Genomic DNA, 25,122 nt, shown 5'->3' on the forward strand with positions numbered 1-25,122 from the left:
AGAGCAAACGTGAGGGGAAAGAGACAGAGCAAAAGAGAGGGGGGAGAGAGAGTGCAAAAGAGAGGGGGGAGAGAGAATGCAAAAGAAAGGGGGAGAGAGAGGGGGGTGGGGAGAGAGAGAGGAGGAGAGAGGGGGGGAGAGAGGGAGGAGAGGGGGGGAGAGAGGGAGGAGAGAGGGGGAGAGAGAGTAATAGAGAGGGGGAGAGAGAGCGAAAGAGAGGGGGGAGAGAAAGCAATAGATAGGGGGAGAGAGAGCAATAGAGAGGGAGAGAGAGAGAGCAAAAGAGAGGGATGGAGAGAGAGAGCAAAATAGAGGGGGGAGAGAGAGCAAAAGAGAAGGGGAGAGAGAGAGCAAACGTGAGGGGAAAGAGACAGAGCAAAAGAGAGGGGGTAGAGAGAGAGCGCAAAAGAGAGGGGGGAGAGAGAGTGCAAAAGAGAGGGGGAGAGAGAGAGTGCAAAAGAAAGGGGGGAGAGAGAGCAAAAGAGAGGGGGGAGAGAGAGCAATGGAGAGGGGGAGAGAGAGAGCAATAGAGAGGGATGGAGAGAGAGAGCAAAAGATAGGGGAGAGAGACAGAGCAAAAGAGAGGGGGAGGGACAGAGCAAAAGAGAGGGGAGAAAGAGAGCAAAAGAGAGGGGGGAGAGAGAGCAAAAGAGATGGGGAGAGAGAGCAAAAGAGAGGGATGGATAGAAAGAGCAAAAGAGAGGGATGGAGAGAGCGCTATAGAGAGGGGGGAGAAAGCGCAAAAGAGAGAGGGGAGAGAGAGCGCAAAAGAGAGAGGGGAGAGAGAGCGCAAAAGAGAGAGGGGAGAGAGAGAGCGCAAAAGAGAGGGGGAGAGAGCGCAAAAGAGAGGGGGGAGAACGCAAAAGAGAGAGGGGAGAGAGAGAGCCCAAAAGAGAGGGGGAGAGAGAGCAAAATAGAAGAGGGGAGAGAGAGGGCAAAAGAGAGGGGGGAGAGAGAGAGCGCAAAAGAGAGGGGGGGCGAGAGCAAAAGAGAGGGGGGAGAGAAAGCAAAAGAGAGCGTGGAGAGAGGGAGCAAAAGAGAGGGGAAAGAGCAAAAGAGAGGATAGAGAGAGCAAAAGAGAGGGGGGAGAGAGAGCAAAAGAGAGGGGGGAGAGAGAGCAAAAGAGAGGTGGAGCGAGAGAGATCGCAAAAGAGAGGGGGAGAGAGCACAAAAGAGAGGGGGAGAGAGAGAGAGCAAAAGAGAGGGGGAGAGAGAGAGCAAAAGAGAGGGGGAGTAAGAGAGAGCAAGGGGTGGGACCGCTGTACTGCAAAAAATGGCCAGTGTAAATGGGCTTTAGGACTAGTATATATATATATATATATATGTATATATATATATATATATATATATATTTTTTTTACAGTAGCTATAATAAGGTGGCATTTTAAGAAGTATAATAGTGTTTTAGTTAAAAAAAATGTGCTTCTTTATGCCTATAAGGTATGTCACTGTTCACCAATAGAGCTATTGTATGTTTCACCCACTATTGTAATTCTCAGTGAATTTCGACAGGATTTCACCTTTACATTAAGGCACCTTGGCAACCTAATGAATAGGCCAGTCATGGCAAACTTTGGTACTTCAGATGTTTCAGAAATACATTTCCCTTGATGCTTAGGCACTATGAAGTCCAGTAAAGCATCATGGGAAATGTAGTTCTGAAACATCTGGAGTGCCAAGGTTCGCCATCACTGATCTAAAACAATGATTTTTTTAAGTTGACATATTACATATAATAACGACACTTCCAGAAATAAGTCCTATTTCTAGAGCTTATCTATCTACACATAGAGATTTATTTTTAACAAACCTTGAGTAGTTTTACTGCATTTCTGATCAGCCCATCCAAAGCAGTCAGACCAGGGTAATACACTTTGGAATGATGCAAACAGATAGTATAGACTGTAGGCAATAATGACATTATAATAAATTGAGACCAGTGTTGTAATCATTACCATACAAATCCCGACTCCTAAAAAAACAACAAAAGTTTTGATTAAGCATCATTCAAACTATTTTTTTAACAAAGGGGATACATTTATATAAAAAAAAAAAAACTAAAGAGGGAGTCTTTCTAAGTCTAAAGTCACAATTAAACTCTCATGATTCAAACTGTGCATTTTTTTATATGCACACTTTTTGGGGAACCTACTAAGCATGTGCAAGAGTTCACAGTATATACGTATATCAGTCTGTGATTGGCTGATGGCTGTCACATAACACAAAGGACAGGGAAATTAAATAAAATCTACTGCTCATTTGAAAGTCAAAGTAAGTGTTATTACATTGTCTTTTTATAATGTATTGTATGATCATACAATTCCACTAAATGTAATGGTCATTTTAAAAAACATATTATAAAAACTTATCTCACCTTTATGTTTTTTGCCACATTCTTGGCTGGTACATTATAAATAAAGATAATCATAAATACAGTAACATTTTTAAAATACCAACATTTATTGAAATTTCATGAAAAATACATTCATTCTAAAACTTGAATAGAGCATGTGGAGCTTGTATATTAAGTGAATAAGGTTTTGCTCACAATCAGCTAGATTACGAATTTGGCGTTATGAGTCAAATATCAGCGTTGTGGCCCATAACGCATCTTTTTCCCTAACTCCGCCATTACAAGTCTTGTCGGTATAGGTGTACCGCAAGCCTCTTAGCCTGTAACGCGTCAATCCCGCAAACTTAAAAATTACGTTTCTTAATGGGATTCCCGTAGTGCTGGTATTATGAGTTTTGCGTTCTCTCTAAAAATCCGGTGTTACAGCCTTAAACGACAAGATCTATGCCATCTAAAGTCAGTAGTTATGAGTTTTACGCTACAAAGCTGTAACATAAAACTCATAACTAAAGTGTTACAAAGTACACTAACACCCATAAACGACCTATTAACCCCTAAACCGAGGCCCTCCCGCATCGCAAACACTATATTAAATGTATTAACCCCTAATTTGCCGCTCCCGACATCGCCAACACTAAATGTTTTTATTAACCCCTATTTCACCTCTCCCCAACATCGTCACCACTATACTAAAGTTATTAACCCCTAAACCGCCGCCCTCCCACATAGCAAACACTATTTAAATATAATTAACCCGTAATCTGCTGTCCGCCCACATAGCCCCCGCTATACTAAAGTTATTAAGCCCTACACCGCAAGCCACTATAATAAACCTATTAGCCCCTAAAACAAAAGCCCCCCACAATTAAATATACTAAATAAAACTATTAACCCCTAAACCGAAAGCCCCCACAACGAAATATACTAAATAAAACTAGTAACCCCTAAACCTAACGCCCCCCCTAACTTTATATTAAAATTACGATTTCCCTATCTTAAATTAAACTAAAACTTACCTGTCAAATTAAAAAAACTAAGTTTAAACTAGTAATTAAACTAATATAATTATTAAACTAAAATTAAACTAATTACCAATTAAAATAAAATAATTTACACATTAAAAAAATCCTAACACTACTCTAAAATTACAAACTATTGGCTAGATTGCGAGTTTTGCGTTAGAGGCTGTGCGATGCTAACGAGCAGTTTTCCCTCAACGCTCACTTACCTACAGCGCTGGTATTATGAGTTTTCAGAAACCCATCATTAAAAGACAAGAAGTGAGCGTTGAGCAAAATTTTGCTCATTACCGCACTCCAATACCAGTGCTGGTATGAACCCCAAGTCTAAACACCCCTAATCTTACACTTATTAACCCCTAATCTGCCGCCCCCGACATCGCCGACACCTGCATTATACTTATTTTTTTTTTTTTTTTTTTTTTTTTTTTTCAAAAATAGTTTTATTTTACAGATAATAAAGTTATACATCGTAAGTGCACTTTTGATAGGATTACAATTCAATATGACTTTACAGCTGTGTGGGTTGTACATGTACAGTGCTGTTTACAAATATGCATGTAGTGATAAAGGTAATGAACAATAAATCATATAGTAACAGATTAAACGAATAAACAACAAACACAACAAAAACAACACATTGTGCTTCCTGTTGCCCCTCATGTTTTCCCCCTCTGGTATCTCAGGGTCGGTTTCCACCTCCTCTGACAGTATCTAGTGTCGTATGTTTTGGTGTTTTATATCCTATTGGTATCAAACTTATTCCTCAAGTATTCTTCCCATAAAATCTTAATCTGTATGTACTTGTCTAACCTTCGTTGTTTAAGGTAGTGGTATTCCTCTAGCTGTATAGTGCGATTGCACTCCTGAACCCATTGCGCAGTGGTTGGAATTATAGAACTTTTCCAGTTCTTGACTATTAGTTTCTTGATGCTGTTACTTGCTATGTTAAATAATTTAGTTTGTTCTGAAGTGATTTTTTTGGGGACTATGTGAAACAGCCACAAGAGTGGGTCTACTGGTAAGGCTTTATCTAGTAACTTTGATGTTTCCTTTGAGATTTCATCCCATATTGGGGTTATTTTAGGGCAAAGCCACCAGATATGTGCCATATGGCCGATTTGATCATGGCACCTCCAGCAGAGGTTGGAGGCTTCTCTGAATATTTTCTGGCATCTTGATGGAGTAAGATACCATCTATGGAGAATTTTCAGGTTTAACTCAATGAGATTACTAGATGTGGCGGATCTCTTAATGGCTATAAATATCTTAGAGGCGTCGATGTGTGATATCTGAATTCCCAATTCCTCCCCCCATCTGTTGATGAAGTGAGGGGTGTGACCTGGTGAATTTTGTTTCAGTAGTGCATAAATCATTGATAAGGTGTGTTTTGTAGGAGATTCTTTATGGCATAGGGACTCGAATGTCGTTAGTGGCCTCAACATATTCCTTTTATGCGGATGTCCTGACAGGTAATTGTAACACTGCATATAAAAATACCAATCTCTGAAACAATTAAAGCCTTGTTCGGTTAGGGCCGTTCTAGGGAACAGCTGAGTTTCAGTACCTAGGTGGCACATCATCAATTCCCTGTCCGGTTGTGTGTCATTTTTTATCTTTGCTACTAGGCCAGGGGTAAATTCTTTATTAGAGATGAAAGAGGTAAGGGGAGAGTAAGTGGACGAAATGTTGGGGTGCTCTACTAATATCTTTTCCCATATCAACATGGTCTCCTGTACTGTGTGTGCGACGTATATCTGGGGTGATCTAGTAATTGATGGTGTCCAGCATCTTGTGCCTAAATGCAATGTACCGGCTATGTCATGTTCGAGGCGAACCCAGATTTTAAAGTCAAAGTTAGTATACCAGTCCACTATTCTCTGTAAGTGTGTGGCCTTCCAGTATGCAACGAGGTCAGGTACCCCCATTCCCCCGTTATCTAGTGTCTGATACATGTCTTTCCTATTGATCCGAGCGTGTCGTTTGTTCCATATAAATTCAAATATTTTAGTTTGCAGGGACGTAAGAAAAGTGCGTGGAAGGGCTATGGGTAGTGTCTGTATAATATATAATATTTTTGGCAGAATACTCATCTTAATGGCACTGATCCTGCCTATCCAGGATAGAGGTTTTCTACGCCAGGAAGACAGGGTGGATACTATTGATGATTGAAGTGGTAGGAAATTTGTCTCGAATATTTGGGTAATCTTTGGGGTTAAAAATATCCCTAGATATTTCAGTTTGCTTTTTTGCCACTTAAATGTACATATACGTGAGATAGGTATTAAATCCCCTTCTGGTATGTTTATGTTTAGGATTTCTGATTTATTCTGATTGATAAGAAAGTTTGAAATCTTTCCAAATGCATCTAGCTGTTTCAATAATTCTGGTATAGATTGTCTGGGGTTCGTCAAGAAAAAAAGCACGTCATCTGCATATAGAAGCATCTTATGTTGATGTCCCTTAACCTCAACTCCCTCAATGTCTACCGTGTTTCTAACCTTAAGTGCAAGCATTTCTATTACGCAGGCAAACAAGAGCGGGGACAGCGGGCATCCCTGCCTAGTTCCGTTAGATATCACAAATGGGGCTGATAGAGATCCGTTTACCCGGATTCTAGCTGTCGGACAGTGGTACATTGCAAATACCCTATCTACAAATGTCTCGCCAAGGCCCATTCTCATAAGGACCACCCGGAGGAACTGCCAGTTGACCCGGTCGAACGCCTTTTCAGCATCTGTGGATATTACCACAGTTGGGACACCACGATTATTAACATAATCTATCAAATTAAGGGCCCGTACAGTGTTGTCTTTGGCTTCCCTTGTGGGAACGAAGCCCACTTGGTCAGCGTGGATTAAATTTGGGAGTAAGGCGTTCAACCGGGTCGCCAGCAGCTTGGCATATATTTTCACGTCGGTGTTCAATAGTGATATCGGTCTATAGTTTTCGACTCTTGAGTGGTCTTTACCTTCCTTTGGGATTAGTGTTATGTGTGCAGCGAGGGAATTGTTAAGGAATGGTTCTTTACCGGAAATGGAGTTAAAGAGGGTCAGCATGTGTGGAGCTAGAATCTTACTGTATTTTTTATAATAGTAGTTAGTGAAGCCGTCTGGGCCAGGGGTTTTTCCGGTCGGTAGGTCTTTTATGGCCAGTAGGAGTTCTCTCATATTGAAAGGGGAATTAAGGGATTCTTTTTGTTCCTGGGTGATCTGTGGTATGTCAAAGTCCTTGAGGAAAGATTCTATGAGGTTAATATTAGTTGCGTCAGTAGGGGGAACAGTTGGTAAATTGTAGAGAGACTCATAGTATGTGCGAAATGTCTCTGATATGCTAGAGGTAGAGTATACCATGCCTTTCCATGGTCTACTGATAGACATAATATATGAGCGGTGAGTCCGTCGTTTCAATTTGCGTGCTAACAATCTACTACATCTATTATCGCTGTCATAATAAGTTTGTTGTAGTTTGAGTGCAAGTAGTTTGCAATCTCTGTCTAAAAGGGTGCCAACTATTTCCCTCTGCGTCTGTAAATCCTTTTTCAATGTCGTGTCTGTCGGTGTTTTTTTAAGTTTCTCCTCAGTCAAGGTAATGTTATTCAGTGCGGTCTGTAGTGCGGTGCACTGTTGTTTATGATTATGGGACTGTATGCTGATAAGATCCCCTCTAAGTGTGCTTTTATGTGCTTCCCATATAAGTCTAAAATCATCTATGGATGCTACATTTAGTTGAAAGTATTCTTGCAGACGATTCTCTATTTTTTCTTGGTACAGTGGGTGGTCTAATAAATTATTGTCTAATTTCCAAAGAAATGTGGAGTGTGGGGCTGAGGGCCATTCAATAGAACAGGTCACCATAGAGTGATCCGTCCAGCCTGTGGGGATTATCGCTGACCTTATTGCCATGGACAAGCAGGACACGTCTAAAAGGATGTAGTCTATGCGGGAAAATCGGGAGTGTGGAAAGGAGAAGAAGGTATATTGGCGGTCTACCGGGTGATGTATCCTCCAGGTGTCGTGTACTGCTAGATCTCTAATATGTTGTTTGATTCTATAAAGAACCCGGTTTGGTGTTGAGGAGAGCCCAGTTGATGTGTCTAATGCTGTGTTGAGAGAGACATTAAGATCCCCTCCTAGTATCAGTAGACCCCTTTTAATCTCAAGTATGGCATCTGAAAGGCGTTTGAAAAAGATGTCCTGCTGGGTGTTAGGGGCATATACACAGGCCATTGTGACTATTGTGTTATAGAGTTTGCCAGTCAGGATTAAATATCTGCCCTCTCGATCTCGTGTTAAGCTAAATAGAGTAAAGGGTATACCTCGTTTAATTAAGATTCCCACCCCATTGGTTTTACTATGGTTCGATGCAAAGTATGCCTCTCCAAACTTGTAACTAAATGTTTTGGGTTCTTTCTTGTGAAGGAAGTGGGTTTCCTGCAGCATTATGATATCCCCCTTGTTATCTTTAAAATCCTTAATAGCTATACTTCTTTTGTTTGGGGAATTAAGGCCCTTAGCATTAACTGTTATGATGTGCAGCTGTGCGTTATTGGGAGCCATTATATGTCAGTATGATCACGATCTGTCGCTTGGTAGTGGTGCTAGTGTCCACCTGTTGGTAATGGGGAGTAGGTGTTAGAGTGAGAAGCCATACCATATAAATCAATATACAGGTATTAGAAGGGGTATGTGTGATTATGTAAGCACAATGTGTAAAACAAAAACAAACATCAAGGGTAACAACAACAAAAACAAAAGTTAACGAGTAAACATTAGAACATGTGAACACATCGCCGGAGCGGCTGAGGGATAGTCCCTCCGGCAAAACAGTTATCCTAATAGGATGTGGGGTCAGCCGGGTACTTAGGCCCAGGCAGAAGTGGAATTATTTAACATCCATTGAAAGGATGATATAAATGGGTAAAAGTAACATGGTTCATATATTTTTGCACAATGGGAATGGCCTGGTTATGACAGGTTAAAACTATCCATATATAACGTAATTACTTCGTATAGTCACTAGAATTGTCTTTGTGGGCGGTTCAAGCAAATGAGTGCCTGTAGTTAAAATAAACAACAACAGATAATAAAGGCATGACAAGTGATTTTTACACCAATCTCACCCAACCATGGATCTTGGGAGACAATTAAGTCCTTCAATAATACATCATGAGTTCAGTCTGTCTTTCCTCTTCTTATAAGCAACTTTGTGCCATTGTGTCCCTGCCAAGAGATGTGATGATGAAGCTGTGTTGTCAGGAGGCTTCTCAGATAGTTGAGGCGGCTGGATTGATAGGCCCAAGCCCTTTGAGAAAGACTCCAGGTCTTGAGGCCCTCTGTAGGTGTGAATCTGGCCTTCCTTAGATACCATTAAACTAAAGGGAAACCCCCAGCGATACTTGATATCATTCTCTTGTAGTGCAGTGGTGATAAATCGGACGTCTCTTCTACGTTGTAAAGTGCTTGGGCATAGGTCTGGGTAAATTTGTAGGGCATGATCCAGATACATTATTTTCCTCAGTTGTCTCGATTTGGACCAGATTTCCTCTCTGTCAGTGAATCTCAGAAATTTAAGGATAACATCCCTAGGGGGTGCACCAGTTGGTGGAGGTGGGCGCAGAGCCCGATGTACTCTTTCCAGTTCCATATCAGGTATATCTGGGTCCCCCATCAGATGGTGAAAGAGGTTCTGCATATATTCTCTAAGTTCAGAGCTTTTTATTGACTCTGGTATACCCCTTACTCTTAAGTTAGACCGCCGACTGCGGTTTTCGAGATCCTCAATTCTTTCTTGCATTGTTTCTATTTGTGAGGATTGAACGTTGGCATGTGTTTCTAGGCTCCCCACCATTTCAGAGATGGTAGTTTGCGTGTCTTCTACTTCCTCTACTCTGCACCCTAAGGCGTTTATGTCAGTTCTCATGGAGGTAAGCTCTTTAGTTATTAATGCCTTTAGGGAGGCAAAGTCCTCTTTTGATGGCAGGTTAGCAATGTCTTGTTTTAGTTGTGTAATATAAGAGGTAGCTATCTGTAATTCTGCAGCGCTTGATAAATCATGAGGAGTCTCATTAGTATTTGCAGTCTGATGTGCAGGGTTGGTTGCTGTGTCTGGCAGTTGAAAGAATGTGCTCACAGAGACTGGCACATTGGTCTGGCTTTTCGGGAGCTTCTCTCCTTTATTCAAGCGTTTAGTCGTCATGTTTTGCTTAAGTACTGGAGAGTGTTCAGTTGACCTGTATGCCCTTTCCCAGGATTATTGTTTGGAGGAGTAGATAATAATCATTCAAGTTGTTAGTGATGCCCCATTGAAAGTTTACGGTCAGATGTGGTGTACATTTGTGATGGTTTACTGAGAGCAGGGTGTGCACTCCACACCCTGTTACGTTATTGCTATTCAGGGTCTTATATCTTCGGATCAGTGCTTTATGCCCTCCTCTCCTATCATAGTGAGGCCCATTTAATCAGGCATGCGTTCGAGGTAACTTTTAAGTTTGTGGGCGTTATACTTCTTTTTCTGACGGTGCTAATATGTAACATTAGATGGCCCTTTGTCCCGCTGTGCGGTCGTTATGTGTTGCGTTTCATTTGGTTCAGCTTACCTCCATATATGAGCTGAGTCTGAGATGGGCTCCGGTATCTGTGTCCGCATGGCTCGCACACGGCCCTTTCCAATATGGCGGCGGTCGTTTTTCCTTTGCGGCTAAGTAACGGTCCGTTTTTAGCTTAGTCGCTTGTCAAATTGCCTTCATGTCATAGCGGTTAGTGTCCCCACATATTTAGGCGCCTGTGTACCACTTTGTAAAGCGATTCTTGCAGGTATATAGTCCTGGGTCTTTTTCCCCAGCACGGAGCTGATTCACACTGCGGCCATTTGCCTGCACGGCCGAACTCCGCCCCCCCCCTGCATTATACTTATTAACCCCTAATCTGCCGCTCCGTACACCGCCACCTACATTATAGTTATGAACCCCTAATCTGCTGCCCCCAACATCGCCGACACCTACATTATATATATTAACCCCTAATCTGCCGCTCCAATGTCGCTGCCACTATAATAAACATATTAACCCCTAAACCAACGCACTCTCCAACCTCGCAAACACTAGTTAAATATTATTAACCCCTAATCTGCCGTCCCTAACTTCGCCGCCACCTATCTACATTTATTAACCCCTAATCTGCTGCCCCCAACGTCGCCGCCACTATATTAAAGTTATTAACCCCTAAACCTAAGTCTAACGCTAAACCTAACACCCACTAACTTAAATATAGTTTAAATAAATCTAAATAAATATTCCTATCATTAACTAAATTATTCCTATTTAAAACTAAATACTTACCTATAAAATAAACCCTAAGCTAGCTACAATATAACTAATAGTTACATTGTAGCTATATTAGGGTTTATTTTTATTTTACAGGCAAGTTTGTATTTATTTTAACTAGGTAGAATAGTTATCAAATAGTTATTAACTATTTAATAACTACCTAGCTAAAATAAAGACAAATTTACCTGTAAAATAAAACCTAACCTAAGTTACACTAACACCTAACACTACAATATAATTAAATAAATTAACTAAATTAAATACAATTACCTAAATTAAATTAAATTAGCTACAGTACAAAAAAACACTAAATTACAGAAAATAATAAACAAATTACAGATATTTAAACTAATTACACCTAATCTAATAGCCCTATTAAAATAAAAAAGCCCCCCCAAAATAAAAAAAACCCTAGCCTAAACTAAACTACCAATAGCCCTTAAAAGGGCGTTTTGTGGGGCATTGCCCCAAAGTAATCAGCTCTTTTACCTGTAAACAAAAAATACAAATAACCCCCCCAAAAGTAAAACCCACCACCCACACAACCAACCCCCCAAATAAAATACTATCTAAAAAAAAACTAAGTTCCTCATTGCCCTGAAAAGAGCATTTGGATGGGCATTGCCCTTAAAAGGGCAGTTAGCTCTTTTGCCGACCAAACCCTAACCTAAATATAAAACCCACCCAATGCACCCTTAAAAAAACCTAACACTAACCCCCTGAAGATCGACTTACCGGGAGACGTCTTCATCCATGCCGGGCCAAAGTCCTCAACGAAGCCGGGAGAAGTCTTCATCCAAGCCAGGCAAAGTGGTCCTCCAGACGGGCAGAAGTCTTCATCCAGATGGCATCTTCTATCTTCATCCATCCGGCGCGGAGCGGGTCCATCTTCAAGACGCGGAGCATCCTCTTCATCCGGAGTCTTCTTACTGAATGAAGGTACCTTTAAGTGATGTCATCCAAGATGGCGTCCCTTAGATTACGATTGGCTGATAGAATTCTATCAGCCAATCGGAATTAAGGTAGAGAAAATCCTATTGGCAGATGCAATCAGCCAATAGGATTGAAGTTCAATCCTATTGGCTGATCCAATCAGCCAATAGGATTGAGCTCGCATTCTGATTGCCCATCCAAATGTCCTTTTCAGGGCAATGGGGAGTTTAGGTTTTTTTAGATAGTATTTTATTTGGGGGGTTGGTTGTGTGGGTGGTGGGTTTTACTGTTGGGGGGTTGTTTGTATTCTTTTTACAGGTAAAAGAGTTGATTACTTTGGGGCAATGCCTCGCAAAAGGCCCTTTTAAGGGCTATTGATAGCTTAGTTTAGGCTAGGGTTTTTTTTTTTTTTGGGTGGGCTTTTTTATTTTAATAGGGCTATTAGATTAGGTGTAATTAGTTTAAATATCTGTAATTTGTTTATTATTTTCTGTAATTTAGTGGGGGGTTTTGTACTTTAGCTAATTGAATTTAATTTAGGTAATTGTATTTAATTTAGCTAATTTATTTAATTACGGTATATTGTAGTGTTAGGTGTTAGTGTAACTTAGGTAAGGTTTTATTTTACAGGTAAATTTGTCTTTATTTTAGCTAGGTAGTTATTAAATAGTTAATAACTATTTAATAACTATTCTACCTAGTTAAAATAATTACAAACTTGCCTGTAAAATAAAAATAAACCCATACACCTAGATTTAGAGTTCTGCGTTAGCCGTCAAAACCAGCGTTAGGGGGTCCTAACGCTGGTTTTTACCGCCCGCTGGTATTTAAAGTCAGTCAGGAAAGGGTCTAACGCTCACTTTCCAGCCGTGACTTTTCCATACCGCAGATCCCCCTACGCCAATTGCGTAGCCTATCTTTTCAATGGGATCTTTCTAACGCCGGTATTTAGAGTCTTGGCTGAAGTGAGCGTTAGAAATCTAATGACAAGACTCTAGCCGCAGAGAAAAGCCAGGAGTTAAGAGCTTTCTGGGCTAACGCCGGTTCATAAAGCTCTTAACTACTGTGCTCTAAAGTACACTAACACCCATAAACTACCTATGTACCCCTAAACCGAGGCCACCCCACATCGCCGCCACTCTAATAAATGTTTTTAACCCCTAATCTGTCTGCCGCACACCATGCCACCTACGTTATCCCTATGTACCCCTAATTGGCTGCCCCTAACATCGCCGACCCCTACATAATATTTATTACCTCCTAATCTGTCCCCCCCAACGTCGCTGCCACCTACCTACAATTATTAACCCCTAATCTGCTGACCAAACCTCACCGCTACTATAATAAAGTTATTAACCCCTAATCCGCCTCACTCCCGCCTCAAAAACCCTATAATAAATAGTATTAACCCCTAATCTGCCCTCCCTAACATCCCCGACACCTAACTTCAAGTATTAACCCCTAATCTTCTGACCGGACCTCACAGCTACTCTAATAAATGTATTAACCCCTAAAGCTAAGTCTAACCCTAACCCTAACACCCCCCTAAGTTAAATATAATTTTATTCTAACGAAATAAAATAATTCTTATTAAATAAATTATTCCTATTTAAAGCTAAATACTTACCTGTAAAATAAACCCTAATATAGCTACAATATAAATAATAATTATATTATAGCTATTTTAGGATTTATATTTATTTTACAGGCAACTTTGTATTTATTTTAACCAGGTACAATAGCTATTAAATAGTTAATAACTAATTAATAGCTACCTATTTAAAATAAATACAAAATTACCTGTAAAATAAATCCTAACCTAAGTTACAATTAAACCTAACACTACACTATCAATAAATAAATTAAATAAACTATCTACAATTATCTACAATTAAATCAACTAAACTAAATTACAAAAAAAAAACACTAAATTACAAAAAATAAAAAAAGATTACAAGAATTTGAAACTAATTACACCTACACTAAGCCCCCTAAATAAATTAAATAAATTAAATACAAATACCTACAAATAAATACAAATAAATACACTAACTAAAGTACAAAAAATAAAAAAAGAACTAAGTTACAAAAAATAAAAAAAATAATTTACAAACATTATAAAAATATTACAACAATTTTAAGCTAATTACACCTACTCTAAGCCCCCTAATAAAATAACAAAGCCCCCCAAAATAAAAAAAATCCCTACCATATTCTACATTTAAAAGATACCAGCTCTATTACCTTAGCAGCCCTTAAAAGGGCCTTTTGCGGGGCATGCCCCAAAGAATTCTGCTCTTTTGCCTGTAAAATATATACAAAGTTGCCTGTAAAATAAATATTAATCCTAAAATAGCTACAATATAATTATTATTTATATTGTAGCTATATTAGGGTTTATTGTACAGGTAAATATTTAGCTTTAAATAGGAATAATTTATTTAATAAGATTTAATTTATTTTGTTAGAATAAAATTATATTTAATTTAGGGGTTAATACAGTTATTAGAGTAGCGGCGAGGTCCGGTCGGCAGATTAGGGGTTAATAATTGTAGGTAGGTGGCGGCGATGTTAGGGAGGGCAGATTATGGGTTAATACTATTTATTATAGGGTTTTTGAGGCGGGAGTGAGGTGGATTAGGGGTTAATAACTTTATTATAGTAGCGGTGAGGTCCGGTCGGCAGATTAGGGGTTAATAATTGTAGGTAGGTGGCGGCGACATTGGGGGCGGCAGATTAGGGGTTCATAAATATAATATAGGGGTCGGCGGTGTTAGGGGCAGCAGATTAGGGGTACATAGGGATAACGTAGGTTGCGGCGGTGTACGGAGCGGCAGATTAGGGGTTAAAAATAATATGCAGGGGTCAGCGATAGCGGGGGTGGCAGATTAGGGGTTAATAAGTGTAAGGTTAGGGGTGTTTAGACTCGGGGTACATGTTAGGGTGTTAGGTGCAGACTTAGAAACTGTTTCCCCATAGGAAACAATGGGGCTGCGTTGTTTCCTATGGGGGAATCGTGCACAAGCACGTTTTTGAAGCTGGCCACGTCCGTAAGCACCGCTGGTATTTAGAGTTGGAATATATTGAGGGAGCGAGAGAGCGCTGAAACAGTTCACCTCAAAGTACACAGGTTGATATCAAAAAATCCCCAGATAAAATTGATAATTTAAAATCTATGTGAATTGTCTTCCTGCGCTAAAGGCCAGGTTCTGTGGACCTAAAGCTAAAACATTTGAGGTGACACTGATTAGATGGAAATGATCACTCAGGACATAGAATATGTTAAATATAAGCTAATATTTATTTATGATAAGAGAGATGATTAAAATATATTCTTTGAAAACAATTTTATTAAAAATTGATTTATTAAAAAATTGATTAAAAATTGAATTTAATTGAATTTGTATTAAAAATGCTGATATATTAATGTTTTTCAGCAAAAATAACAGAGGCAAAAAGATAAAAAGATAAGATATAGGTGAGGTGAGTGTACTGAGCAGAGGATATAGTTAGTATACACAGAACATATAATTAGTATGTTAGTATAACAACAGATGCGGTTAGTATACAGCTGGTGTGATAAGTGCAGTGGATTTGATTGAGGTTAGAGTGTGAACTATAATGGGTCAGCTAAGGGTGTATAGGCTAAAGGTGTGTGTGCTAAAATGGTATATTAAACTAAAAGTGTGTAAACTAAACAGCTATAAAATGATTATACCTAAATTCATGTAGTGGACAAATGTGCAAAAAAGCAAAAAAGCAATGTTAATAGAGCTTGGCTAAAAAGTAAAGTTAATAGAGCTAGGTTAATATGGCTAAGTTATTATAACTAGAACAACATAACTAAAAATAAGTATAAAAAATTGCCATTTCAAACACGATTGTAATAGAACTGTAAAAAGAGTCAAAAGTTCTAAAAAAGTTCTTTTCTGTGCACAGATAAAGAGTGTTGGCATATGCAAAATGTTGGGCAAGTGAAATTTTTCAGTGCCGTCTCCTTATTATGTTAAAAAGTACCTTGTAAGATCAGACTTAAAGTCTTTTTAGTAATTCAATCCTATGGTAAACGCAAATGAAGTAATCCGAAGTTCAGGTAATACCAGGTTACCTTTAGCAGCTTTTTTTCAAGGAAGCATCTGTCAGGTTGTTATTATGGTACCTTATTTCTTTCCTTGTCCTTTATGGTAAAGCCAGGTTACCACTAGGAATTTCAAGCCGCGTCTGGAAGCAGAGTAGTTCTCGTCCGGTCTTTTTTCCTGCTGATGGTAGTCTGACGTCACAGACTACGGTGGCTCAGTTTGGCCAAAAACGAAGTAACGCGTTTCGGTCGTGGACCTTTTTCAAACTTCTGATTTGCTCCGTGTCCGTCTTGGTCTTTATATAGCAGAGCTTATAGCTTGACGTATATAAGCACCTCCTTATTTGTTGTCAAAAGGCTAACATCTATAGGAAATGGGCAATTATCGTTATATATGGCTAATGATACAAAGACTGATTGTTAGAGGAATATATTACAGCTAAAAAATTAAAAGAAACCAATATTACGAGTGGGGGAAAGTCATTTTTAAAAAATATCTCATAAAAGTGTATCTGATAAAAAAGTATCATATGTAGAAGTGTAAAATAGTATACTTTTTGCCTGCGAAGTTTTACTGATTTTGGGGGTGACATTGCTTATAAGCCAGTTATATTTTTGGATTTTCTAAAAACTTACGTGGATAGGGAAAAAAAGGTAAAAACATTACATGCTGCTATTTAGTATATATAAAAAAGATGGTTATATATAATGGTTTATAGGGGAGGTATTTTTAATAATTTAAATATTTTAATAATGGATCATTATGAATTGATATTTTGATCTGTTCATTGAGCCTACGTCTACATAATAAAAGTCTATGATTTAAAGTTTATAATTTAAAATTTAGAAATACATAACTCATTATATTAACCTGTATTATATATTTCATTATATTGAACTATATTATATATTGTCTATTGTCTTCAAATGACAGTTAGTGTAGAACAAATTTAATCCCTAGACGTCCATCAGAGGACTAGAAGTTCGTACTATGTCTTATTTGTTATATAGAAAATAATATAAATACTTTATTCATGCAGAAAACTCCCTAGATTGAACTCTAAATTCATGCCTTTAGGAGTTAGAGTATCTAGATCAAAGATCCATTTGGCCTCTAATCTCAGGAGGGCATAAGTAGGATTCCCTCCTCTCCAGTTTCTCTTCAGTTTATCTATAATAGTATAGCTGAAATGTTTCAAATTGCCATTATTGCATGCTTTGAAATGTTTAGGTACTGGGAGTTCTTTATTTCTATCATCATTCATGTGTTCAATGGATGAGATGTGTTCTCTAATACGGTCCCGAGCTGTTCTATCCGACTCACCTACATACTGGGTTCCACAGCTACATTCTAGTAGATATATAATATGTTTGTCAGTACATCTATGGGTCCCTTTTATGTGGAATTCTTTGCCTGTTGTAGTAGATCTAATGAAAAAAAGCTGCTAAAGGTAACCTGGTATTACCTGAACTTCGGATTACTTCATTTGCGTTTACCATAGGATTGAATTACTAAAAAGACTTTAAGTCTGATCTTACAAGGTACTTTTTAACATAATAAGGAGACGGCACTGAAAAATTTCACTTGCCCAACATTTTGCATATGCCAACACTCTTTATCTGTGCACAGAAAAGAACTTTTTTAGAACTTTTGACTCTTTTTACAGTTCTATTACAATCGTGTTTGAAATGGCAATTTTTTATACTTATTTTTAGTTATGTTGTTCTAGTTATAATAACTTAGCCATATTAACCTAGCTCTATTAACTTTACTTTTTAGCCAAGCTCTATTAACATTGCTTTTTTGCTTTTTTGCACATTTGTCCACTACATGAATTTAGGTATAATCATTTTATAGCTGTTTAGTTTACACACTTTTAGTTTAATATACCATTTTAGCACACACACCTTTAGCCTATACACCCTTAGCTGACCCATTATAGTTCACACTCTAACCTCAATCAAATCCACTGCACTTATCACACCAGCTGTATACTAACCGCATCTGTTGTTATACTAACATACTAATTATATGTTCTGTGTATACTAACTATATCCTCTGCTCAGTACACTCACCTCACCTATATCTTATCTTTTTATCTTTTTGCCTCTGTTATTTTTGCTGAAAAACATTAATATATCAGCATTTTTAATACAAATTCAATTAAATTCAATTTTTAATCAATTTTTTAATAAATCAATTTTTAATAAAATTGTTTTCAAAGAATATATTTTAATCATCTCTCTTATCATAAATAAATATTAGCTTATATTTAACATATTCTATGTCCTGAGTGATCATTTCCATCTAATCAGTGTCACCTCAAATGTTTTAGCTTTAGGTCCACAGAACCTGGCCTTTAGCGCAGGAAGACAATTCACATGGTATTTAGAGTTGCAGTGGCGGTAAATATGCCTCTACGCTCTCTTTTTGGAGCTTAACGCAGCCCTTCTGTGAACTCTAAATACCAGCGGTATTTAAAAGGTGCGGGGGAAAAAAACATGCGTAGCTAACGCACCCCTTTGGCCGCAGAACTCTAAATCTAGCCGATAGATAGCTACAATGTAACTATTAGTACTATTAGTGTATTGTAGCTATCTTAGGGTTTATTTTATAGGTAACTATTTAGTTTTAAATAGGAATAATGTAGTTAATGATAGTAATTTTATTTAGATTTATTTAAATTATATTTATGTTAGGGGGTGTTAGGGTTAGGCTTAGGTTTAGGGGTTAATAACTTTAATATAGTGGTGGCGACGTTGGGGGCGGCAGATTAGGGTTAATAAATGTAGGTAGATGGCGGGGATGTTATGGACAGCAGATTAGGGGTTAATAATAGATTAGGGGTTAATAATATTTAACTAATGCTGCGGTTTAGGGGTTAATATGTTTATTATAGTGGCGGCGACATTGGGGCGGCAGATTAGGGGTTAAGAAGTGTAGGTAAGTGGTGGCGACATTGGGGGCAGCAGATTAGGGGTTAATAAATATAATGTAGGTGTCTGCGATGTTGGGGGCAGCAGATTGGGGGTTCATAAATATAATGTAGGTGGCGGCGGTGTCCGGAGCGGCAGATTAGGGGGTTAAAATTTTTATTATAGTGTTTGCGATGCGGGAGGGCCTCGGTTTAGGGGTTAACAAGTAGTTTATGGGTGTTAGTGTACTTTTTAGCACTTTAGTTATGAGTTTTATGTTACAGCGTTGTACCATAAAACTCTTAACTACTGACTTTTAAATGTGTTAGGACAGACTCGTAATACCGGTGCTATGAAAGTCCCATAGAAAAAAGACTTTACAAAGTTTACGTAAGTCATTTTGCAGTAAGGCCAAAGAAGTGTGCGGTACACCTAAACCTTCAAGACTCGTAATACCAGCGGGCGTAAAAAAGCAGCTTTAGGACCTCTTAACGCTGCTTTTTTACCCTAACGCACAACTCATAATCTAGCCGCATCTATCAACAAAAAGAAAAAAAATACTAAGTTACAAAAAACAGCAAACAATAAATTACGGAAAATAACAAACGAAATTATCAAAAAGAAAAAATAATTACACCTAATCTAAAAGCCCTATCAAAATAAAAAAGCCCACCCAAAATAAAATAAAAAAACCTATCCTACAATAAACTACCAATGGCCCTTAAAAGGGCCTTTTGTGGGGCATTGCCCCAAAGATATAAGCTCTTTTACCTGCAAAATAAAATACAAAGACCCCCCAACAGTAAAACCTACCACCCAAACAACCCCCCAAAATAAAAAACCTAAGTCTAAAAAACCTAAGATACCCATTGCCCTGAAAAAGGCTTTTTTAAGGGTTTATTGGGTGGGTTTTATTTTTTAGTTTAGGGTCCGGGCAGTAAAAGATCTAAATGCCCTTTTAAGGGCAATGCCCATACAAATGCCCTTTTCAGGCCAATGGGTAGCTTAGGTTTTTTGTTATTATTATTTTGTGGGTTTGGGGGGGTCTTTGTATTTTTTTTCACTAAAAGAGCTGCTATCTTTAAGGCAATGCCCTACAATAGGCCCTTTTAAGGGCCATTGGTAGTTTATTCTAGACTAGGTTTTTTTATTTTGGGGTGAATTTTTTATGGGTATTAGAATAGGAATATTTTTTTTATTTTTGATAATTTGTTTGTTATTTTGTGTAATGTATATTTTTAGGGGGTGTTTTTTTTTTGCAAAAGAGCTGTTTAACTTAGGGCAATGCTCCACAAAAGGCCCTTTTAATGCCCCCCCAAAAGGCCCTTGGTAGTTTATTCTAGATTAGGCTTTTTTTTTTTTTTTTTATTTTTTTTTTTTTTTTAAAGGGTATTAGAAAAGGAATAATTTTTATTTTTTTGGATAATTTTGTTTTAATAGGTTTATTTAGTTAAAAATTGTAAGTTTAATTTAGATCTTAGGGGTTTTAGGGTTAGGGTTACGTTAGGGTTAAGTTAGGGTTACATTAGGGTTAGGGGTTAATAGTTTAATTTAGGTTGTTGTGATGTGGGGGGCTGGTGGTTTAGGGGTTAATATGTTTATTTAGTGATAGTGATGTGGGAGGCCAGAGGTTTAGGGGTTAATCTTTATTTAGGTGGCGGCGATATCGGGAGCGGCGGAATAGGGGTTAATACCTTTAATATAAATGCGGCGATGTTGGGGTGCAGCGGAATAGTGGTTAATAACTTTAGTATAGTGGTGGCGATATCGGCGATATTGGTGGAGGCAATATCGGGAGCGGTAGATTAGGGGTTAATAATTGTAGGCAGGCGTCAGCGATGTCAGGGGCAGCAGATTAGGGGTGTTTAGACTCGGGTTTATGTTAGGGTGTTAGGTTTAAACTGTCTTTTCTTTTTCCCCATAGACATCAATGGGGCTGCATTACGGAGCTTTTGTTTCTACGATCGCAGGTGTAAGACTTTTTTTTAGCCGGCTCTCCCCATTGATGTCTATGGGGAAAGCGTGCAAGCCATGTTGTTCAAAACTTGTAGTGGCAGCACTATAGCTAATTAAATAACGCGACTTTTGTTGCGTTCATTATTTTCCCTATAGTGCTCAAAACTCGTAATCTAGGTGAATGAGATGTAAGAAGATACATCTCTTAAAAAGTCTGTGTGCGACTGCTCATTGGATCATGATCAATAAGAAAACATCTTAATAGTATTAGTAGCAGCAACTGGATTTACATTATCAGATATTTTCAAACATGGTTAATGTTTATACAGCCAGTTGCATGCAGTCTCAACTAACTTAAAGGGACATAAAAACAATTTTTTTCTTTCATAATTCAGACAGAGCATACAATTTTAATCAACTTCCCAGTTTGGGTTTATTATCAAATTTGCTTCATTGTCTTTGTGTCCTTTGTTGAAAGAGCAACAATGCACTACTGGGAGCTTAATTTCTACATCATTAATTTTAAATCAAGAGGTATTATATAGTAAAGAAAAAAAGGCAAAATTGTCTATAATTTCAAGTAATTTCACTTTAATAAAAGATGCCTAGGCTGATTTTTTATTCTGTGCACTCAGTCAGACTGTGTATGTTTGCCTAGGCTGTACACCGCACAATATATTCCTTGCATAAAACAGTAGAAAACATATGATACATGTCCAGAATATTATAGTTATTATTATATGGGTGCACCAGTCCACTTTATTTATTATCTATACATACCCATGCAAACACACAATCAGGAAGTTTGGCTGTTTCTGTGACTTAAGTTTTGCAAAAATCCACATGGAGTAAAAAAAAAAAAAAAAAAATCTTTTTCCCTAGCAATCAATCCTTTCAAAAACAATGTTGTTATTTTACAATATGATTACAGCCCTATTCAACAATGCAATGGGATATTATTTGGCAATGCAATTAATTATATTTGTTTTCACCTCTGTTTAATACAAATTGTGAAACCTTATTACACCTGCCTGAATGACTTTGGTTTCAAAAAGTAAATAAGGCAACATTGGCATAACAAAATTCAGGCCAACTTCCTCATGCCTTCATAATGAACAAAATCAGGGTTTGCTGTATAGCTATTGTGCAGGAACATCTGATAAACATAACATAATATGCTTCTTAGAGTTAATTTGAAAGGGTCTATTCAATGAATGTACCTCTATAATCAATGGTTGCATTGTGTTTTCTAAAAAGACTCCAAAACCAAGCTACATAAAATATTATTAACAAAACTGAACTTGCAAACCCTATAATAGGTTCTCAATGGCATCATCCATTTCTCACTGTATTCTACACATCATAGTATTGTTTCTCTTGTCCCAGGCTGCATAATGATGTGTATTATCACCTCTATATTGCACTTCTTGCATCTGACAACTTGTATAATGTATAATGTGTAGTACCTGCATACTATTGAAACAAATATTTATATTCAGAGCAGTATTGTTTTGAGAGAGCTATGTGTTTAACCCTAGCAAATGGATGATATATGTGCATCTATTTAACTATATCAGCCCACACAAGTACATCAAGCTGAAGGAAGTATTTGTTACTGTAATTTAAAGAGAGGTTAGAGAAAGTTATTTATATCCTATTAGGGCTAAATTACAAGTGGAGCGCTAGCTAGTGGTAGCAATTAGCGATTATAAAATGAACCAGAGATCAGATCTTTGGTTAATTTTATAAATGCGCCCCCAAATGCCCCCAAAATACAGTGTACTGTATTTTATTAAAAATAAAAGTTGTAAAATTGTAAAAAAAAATGTAAAATTTATTTTTACCATTGCATGGTCAAGCTAAGTAATGAAAATAAATTCGAATTTTGTTAAACACTAAGTCATATAAATTATTTAGAAGAGAAAGATGGAATATCACATTGTTATTTACCTTGTAGGATTGGAACAACATTCCACACTGAAATAGGACCCAAGCTGGAAAATTGCCCCATTGAACACTCCAAGAAAAATAATGGAAGACCAGCAAATGCCAGCATGATTGTATACGGGATAAGAAATGCACCTGAAAAAAAGTTAGAAAGACATTAATCTCAAACATTTCTATCAGACATACGCACAACATGCAATTAAATAATACAGTCAATTTGCATATACATAGCAAAGTTAAAGCTGTTTAAACTGATTTAGAAGCATGTTGTGCACAGCTGATCCTTAGGGACTGATTGACTACTGGCTGATAAGTGCAACTCCAAAGGCTCTATTGGTGGATAGGAACATGACCTCATAAAACAGATTCTTGGTTAGCACACAATTAACTATTGACAAAAAACTAACTGTAAAACAGTTTTACAAAGCCATTTTAGATCCAGCAAAATGTCATAATAAACTTTTAAGCATCTAACACCTAGATTACGAGTTTTGCGTTATGATTGAAAAGCAGCGTTATGACCCATAACGCTTCATTTTCCCTAACACTGCTATTCCGAGTCTTGTCGGTATAGGTGTACCGCACAACTTTTAGCCTATCACGCAACGTCAGTACCTCACTTTTAAAAAAAATCCTTTTTTAATGGGACTCCCATAGCACCGGTATTACCAATTTGCCTGGGACGCCAAAAAGTGAGCGGTACACTCTATAACCCAAAGATCCGTAACACCATCTAAAGTCAGCAGTTATGAGTTTTACACTACAAAGCTGTAACATAAAACTCATAACTAAAATGTTACAAAGTACACTAAACACCCATAAACAACCTATTAACCCCTAAACCGAGGCCCTCCCGCATCGCAAACACTATAATAAATTTATTATTCCCTAATCTGCTGCTCCGGGCATCACCGCCACTATTAAAATGTATTAACCCCTATTCCGTCGCTCCCGACATCATCGTCACAACCGCTGCCCTCTCGCATCGCAAACACTATTTAAATATGATTAACCCCTAATCTGCCGTCTGCCCACACTACCGCTATAATAAACCTATTAATCCCTAAACTGCAAGCCCCCCTTAACGAGATATACTAAAATAAACTATTAACCCCTAAACCGAAAGCCCCCACAACGAAATATACTATAATAAACATATTAACCCCTAAATAAATAATATAATAAATAAATTAATTTTAAACTAACAATTAAACTATTATAATTATTAAACTAAAATTAAACTAACTACCAATTAAATTAAACTAAACTGCACATTAAAAAAATCCTAACACTACTCTAAAAATGACAAAAAGTATCTAATTAAAAAAATAAATAACTAAATTAAAAAAAAACACTAAATTACGAAAAATAAGAAACAAATTATCAAAAATAAAAAAGAATTACACCTAATCTAATAGCCCTATCAAAATAAAAAAGCCCCCCCCAAATAAAAAAAACCCTAGTCTACAATAAACTACCAATGGCTCTTAAATGGGCCTTTTGTGGGGCATTGCCCCAAAGACATCAGCTCTTTTACCTGTAAAAAAATACAAACACCCCCCCAACAGTAAAACCCACCACCCCCACAACCAACTCCCCCAAATAAAATAACTATCTATAAAAACCTAAGCTAACCATTGCCCTGAAAAGGGCATTTGTATGGGCATTGCCCTTAAAAGGGCATTTAGCTCTTTTACATGCCCAGAACCTAAACTAAAAATAAAACCCACCCAAAAAACCCTTAAAAAAAACCTAACACTAACCCCCGACGATCCACTTACAGTTCTTGAAGTCCCCCTTGAAGGATCCATCCAGCCGGCGAAGTCCTCATCCAGGCAGCAAGAAGTCTTCGTTCAGACAGCATCTTCTATCTTCATCCTTTCGGCGCAGAGCGGGTCCATCCTGAAGACATTAGGCACTATTAGATTAAGTGTAATTATTTTTTATTTTTGATAATTTGTTTCTTATTTTTTGTAATTAAGTGTTTGTTTTTTTATGTAATTTAGTTATATTTATTTTTAGTAATTTTAGTGGGGGTTTTTTGTAATGTTAAGTTTTAGTGTAGGGCAGCTTAGGTTTTATTTCAAAGGTAAGTTTGTAAATTATTAGGTAGTATAGTAAATAGTTAATAACTATTTAATAACTAAGATTAAGTTTAAAGAAAACAAGGAGCACCGGTCCATCCAAAGGTGTTCAAGGAGTTGAACAGCTTAAAAAGTTACATACAAAATCAGAAACCACCAGTCAGTGGCATATGCAGTGTCCTTATGGCTAACATGTTTCGGCAACAGCCGTAATCATAGCATAATGTGAACACAGCTTACACAAACTTTTAAAAGACCTTCTCTTTCATGATAGGTTAATTAAAATATTGAACCCTGCTCACTGATTGCTTGGTTTTCAAAATACCTTCGCTAAACAATCCACGCCTCATTAAGGAGCATATGTTTGTTCATTTAACCCCTTACCATACTCATAGGCGGGGTGAATGAACACTTGTGACATCTAGTCTGTTAAAGGATTACTTTCTGTTATAATTTTTAAGCTAAACAACTAACATATTAAAGTTAATAAACATTAATTAAAACCTACT

The 25,122-nt window shown here is 37.6% G+C and overlaps 1 protein-coding gene across 1 annotated transcript in view; it reads right to left on the reverse strand.

The window, feature by feature from the left end:
- Positions 1-25,122, reverse strand: part of LOC128664079 (sodium- and chloride-dependent neutral and basic amino acid transporter B(0+)-like) — a 192,865-nt gene that overhangs the window by 99,724 nt on the left and 68,019 nt on the right. Inside the window, exons 3-4 of the mRNA XM_053718760.1 lie at positions 22,533-22,664; positions 1,811-1,972 (exon numbers count right to left, since the gene is read on the reverse strand). Of these exons, the coding sequence (XP_053574735.1) occupies positions 1,811-1,972; positions 22,533-22,664 (294 nt within the window). The remainder of the gene's footprint in view (positions 1-1,810; positions 1,973-22,532; positions 22,665-25,122) is intronic.

This window comes from Bombina bombina, chromosome 1 (genome assembly GCF_027579735.1).
Source record: "Bombina bombina isolate aBomBom1 chromosome 1, aBomBom1.pri, whole genome shotgun sequence".
NCBI classification, from domain to species: Eukaryota; Metazoa; Chordata; class Amphibia; order Anura; family Bombinatoridae; genus Bombina; species Bombina bombina.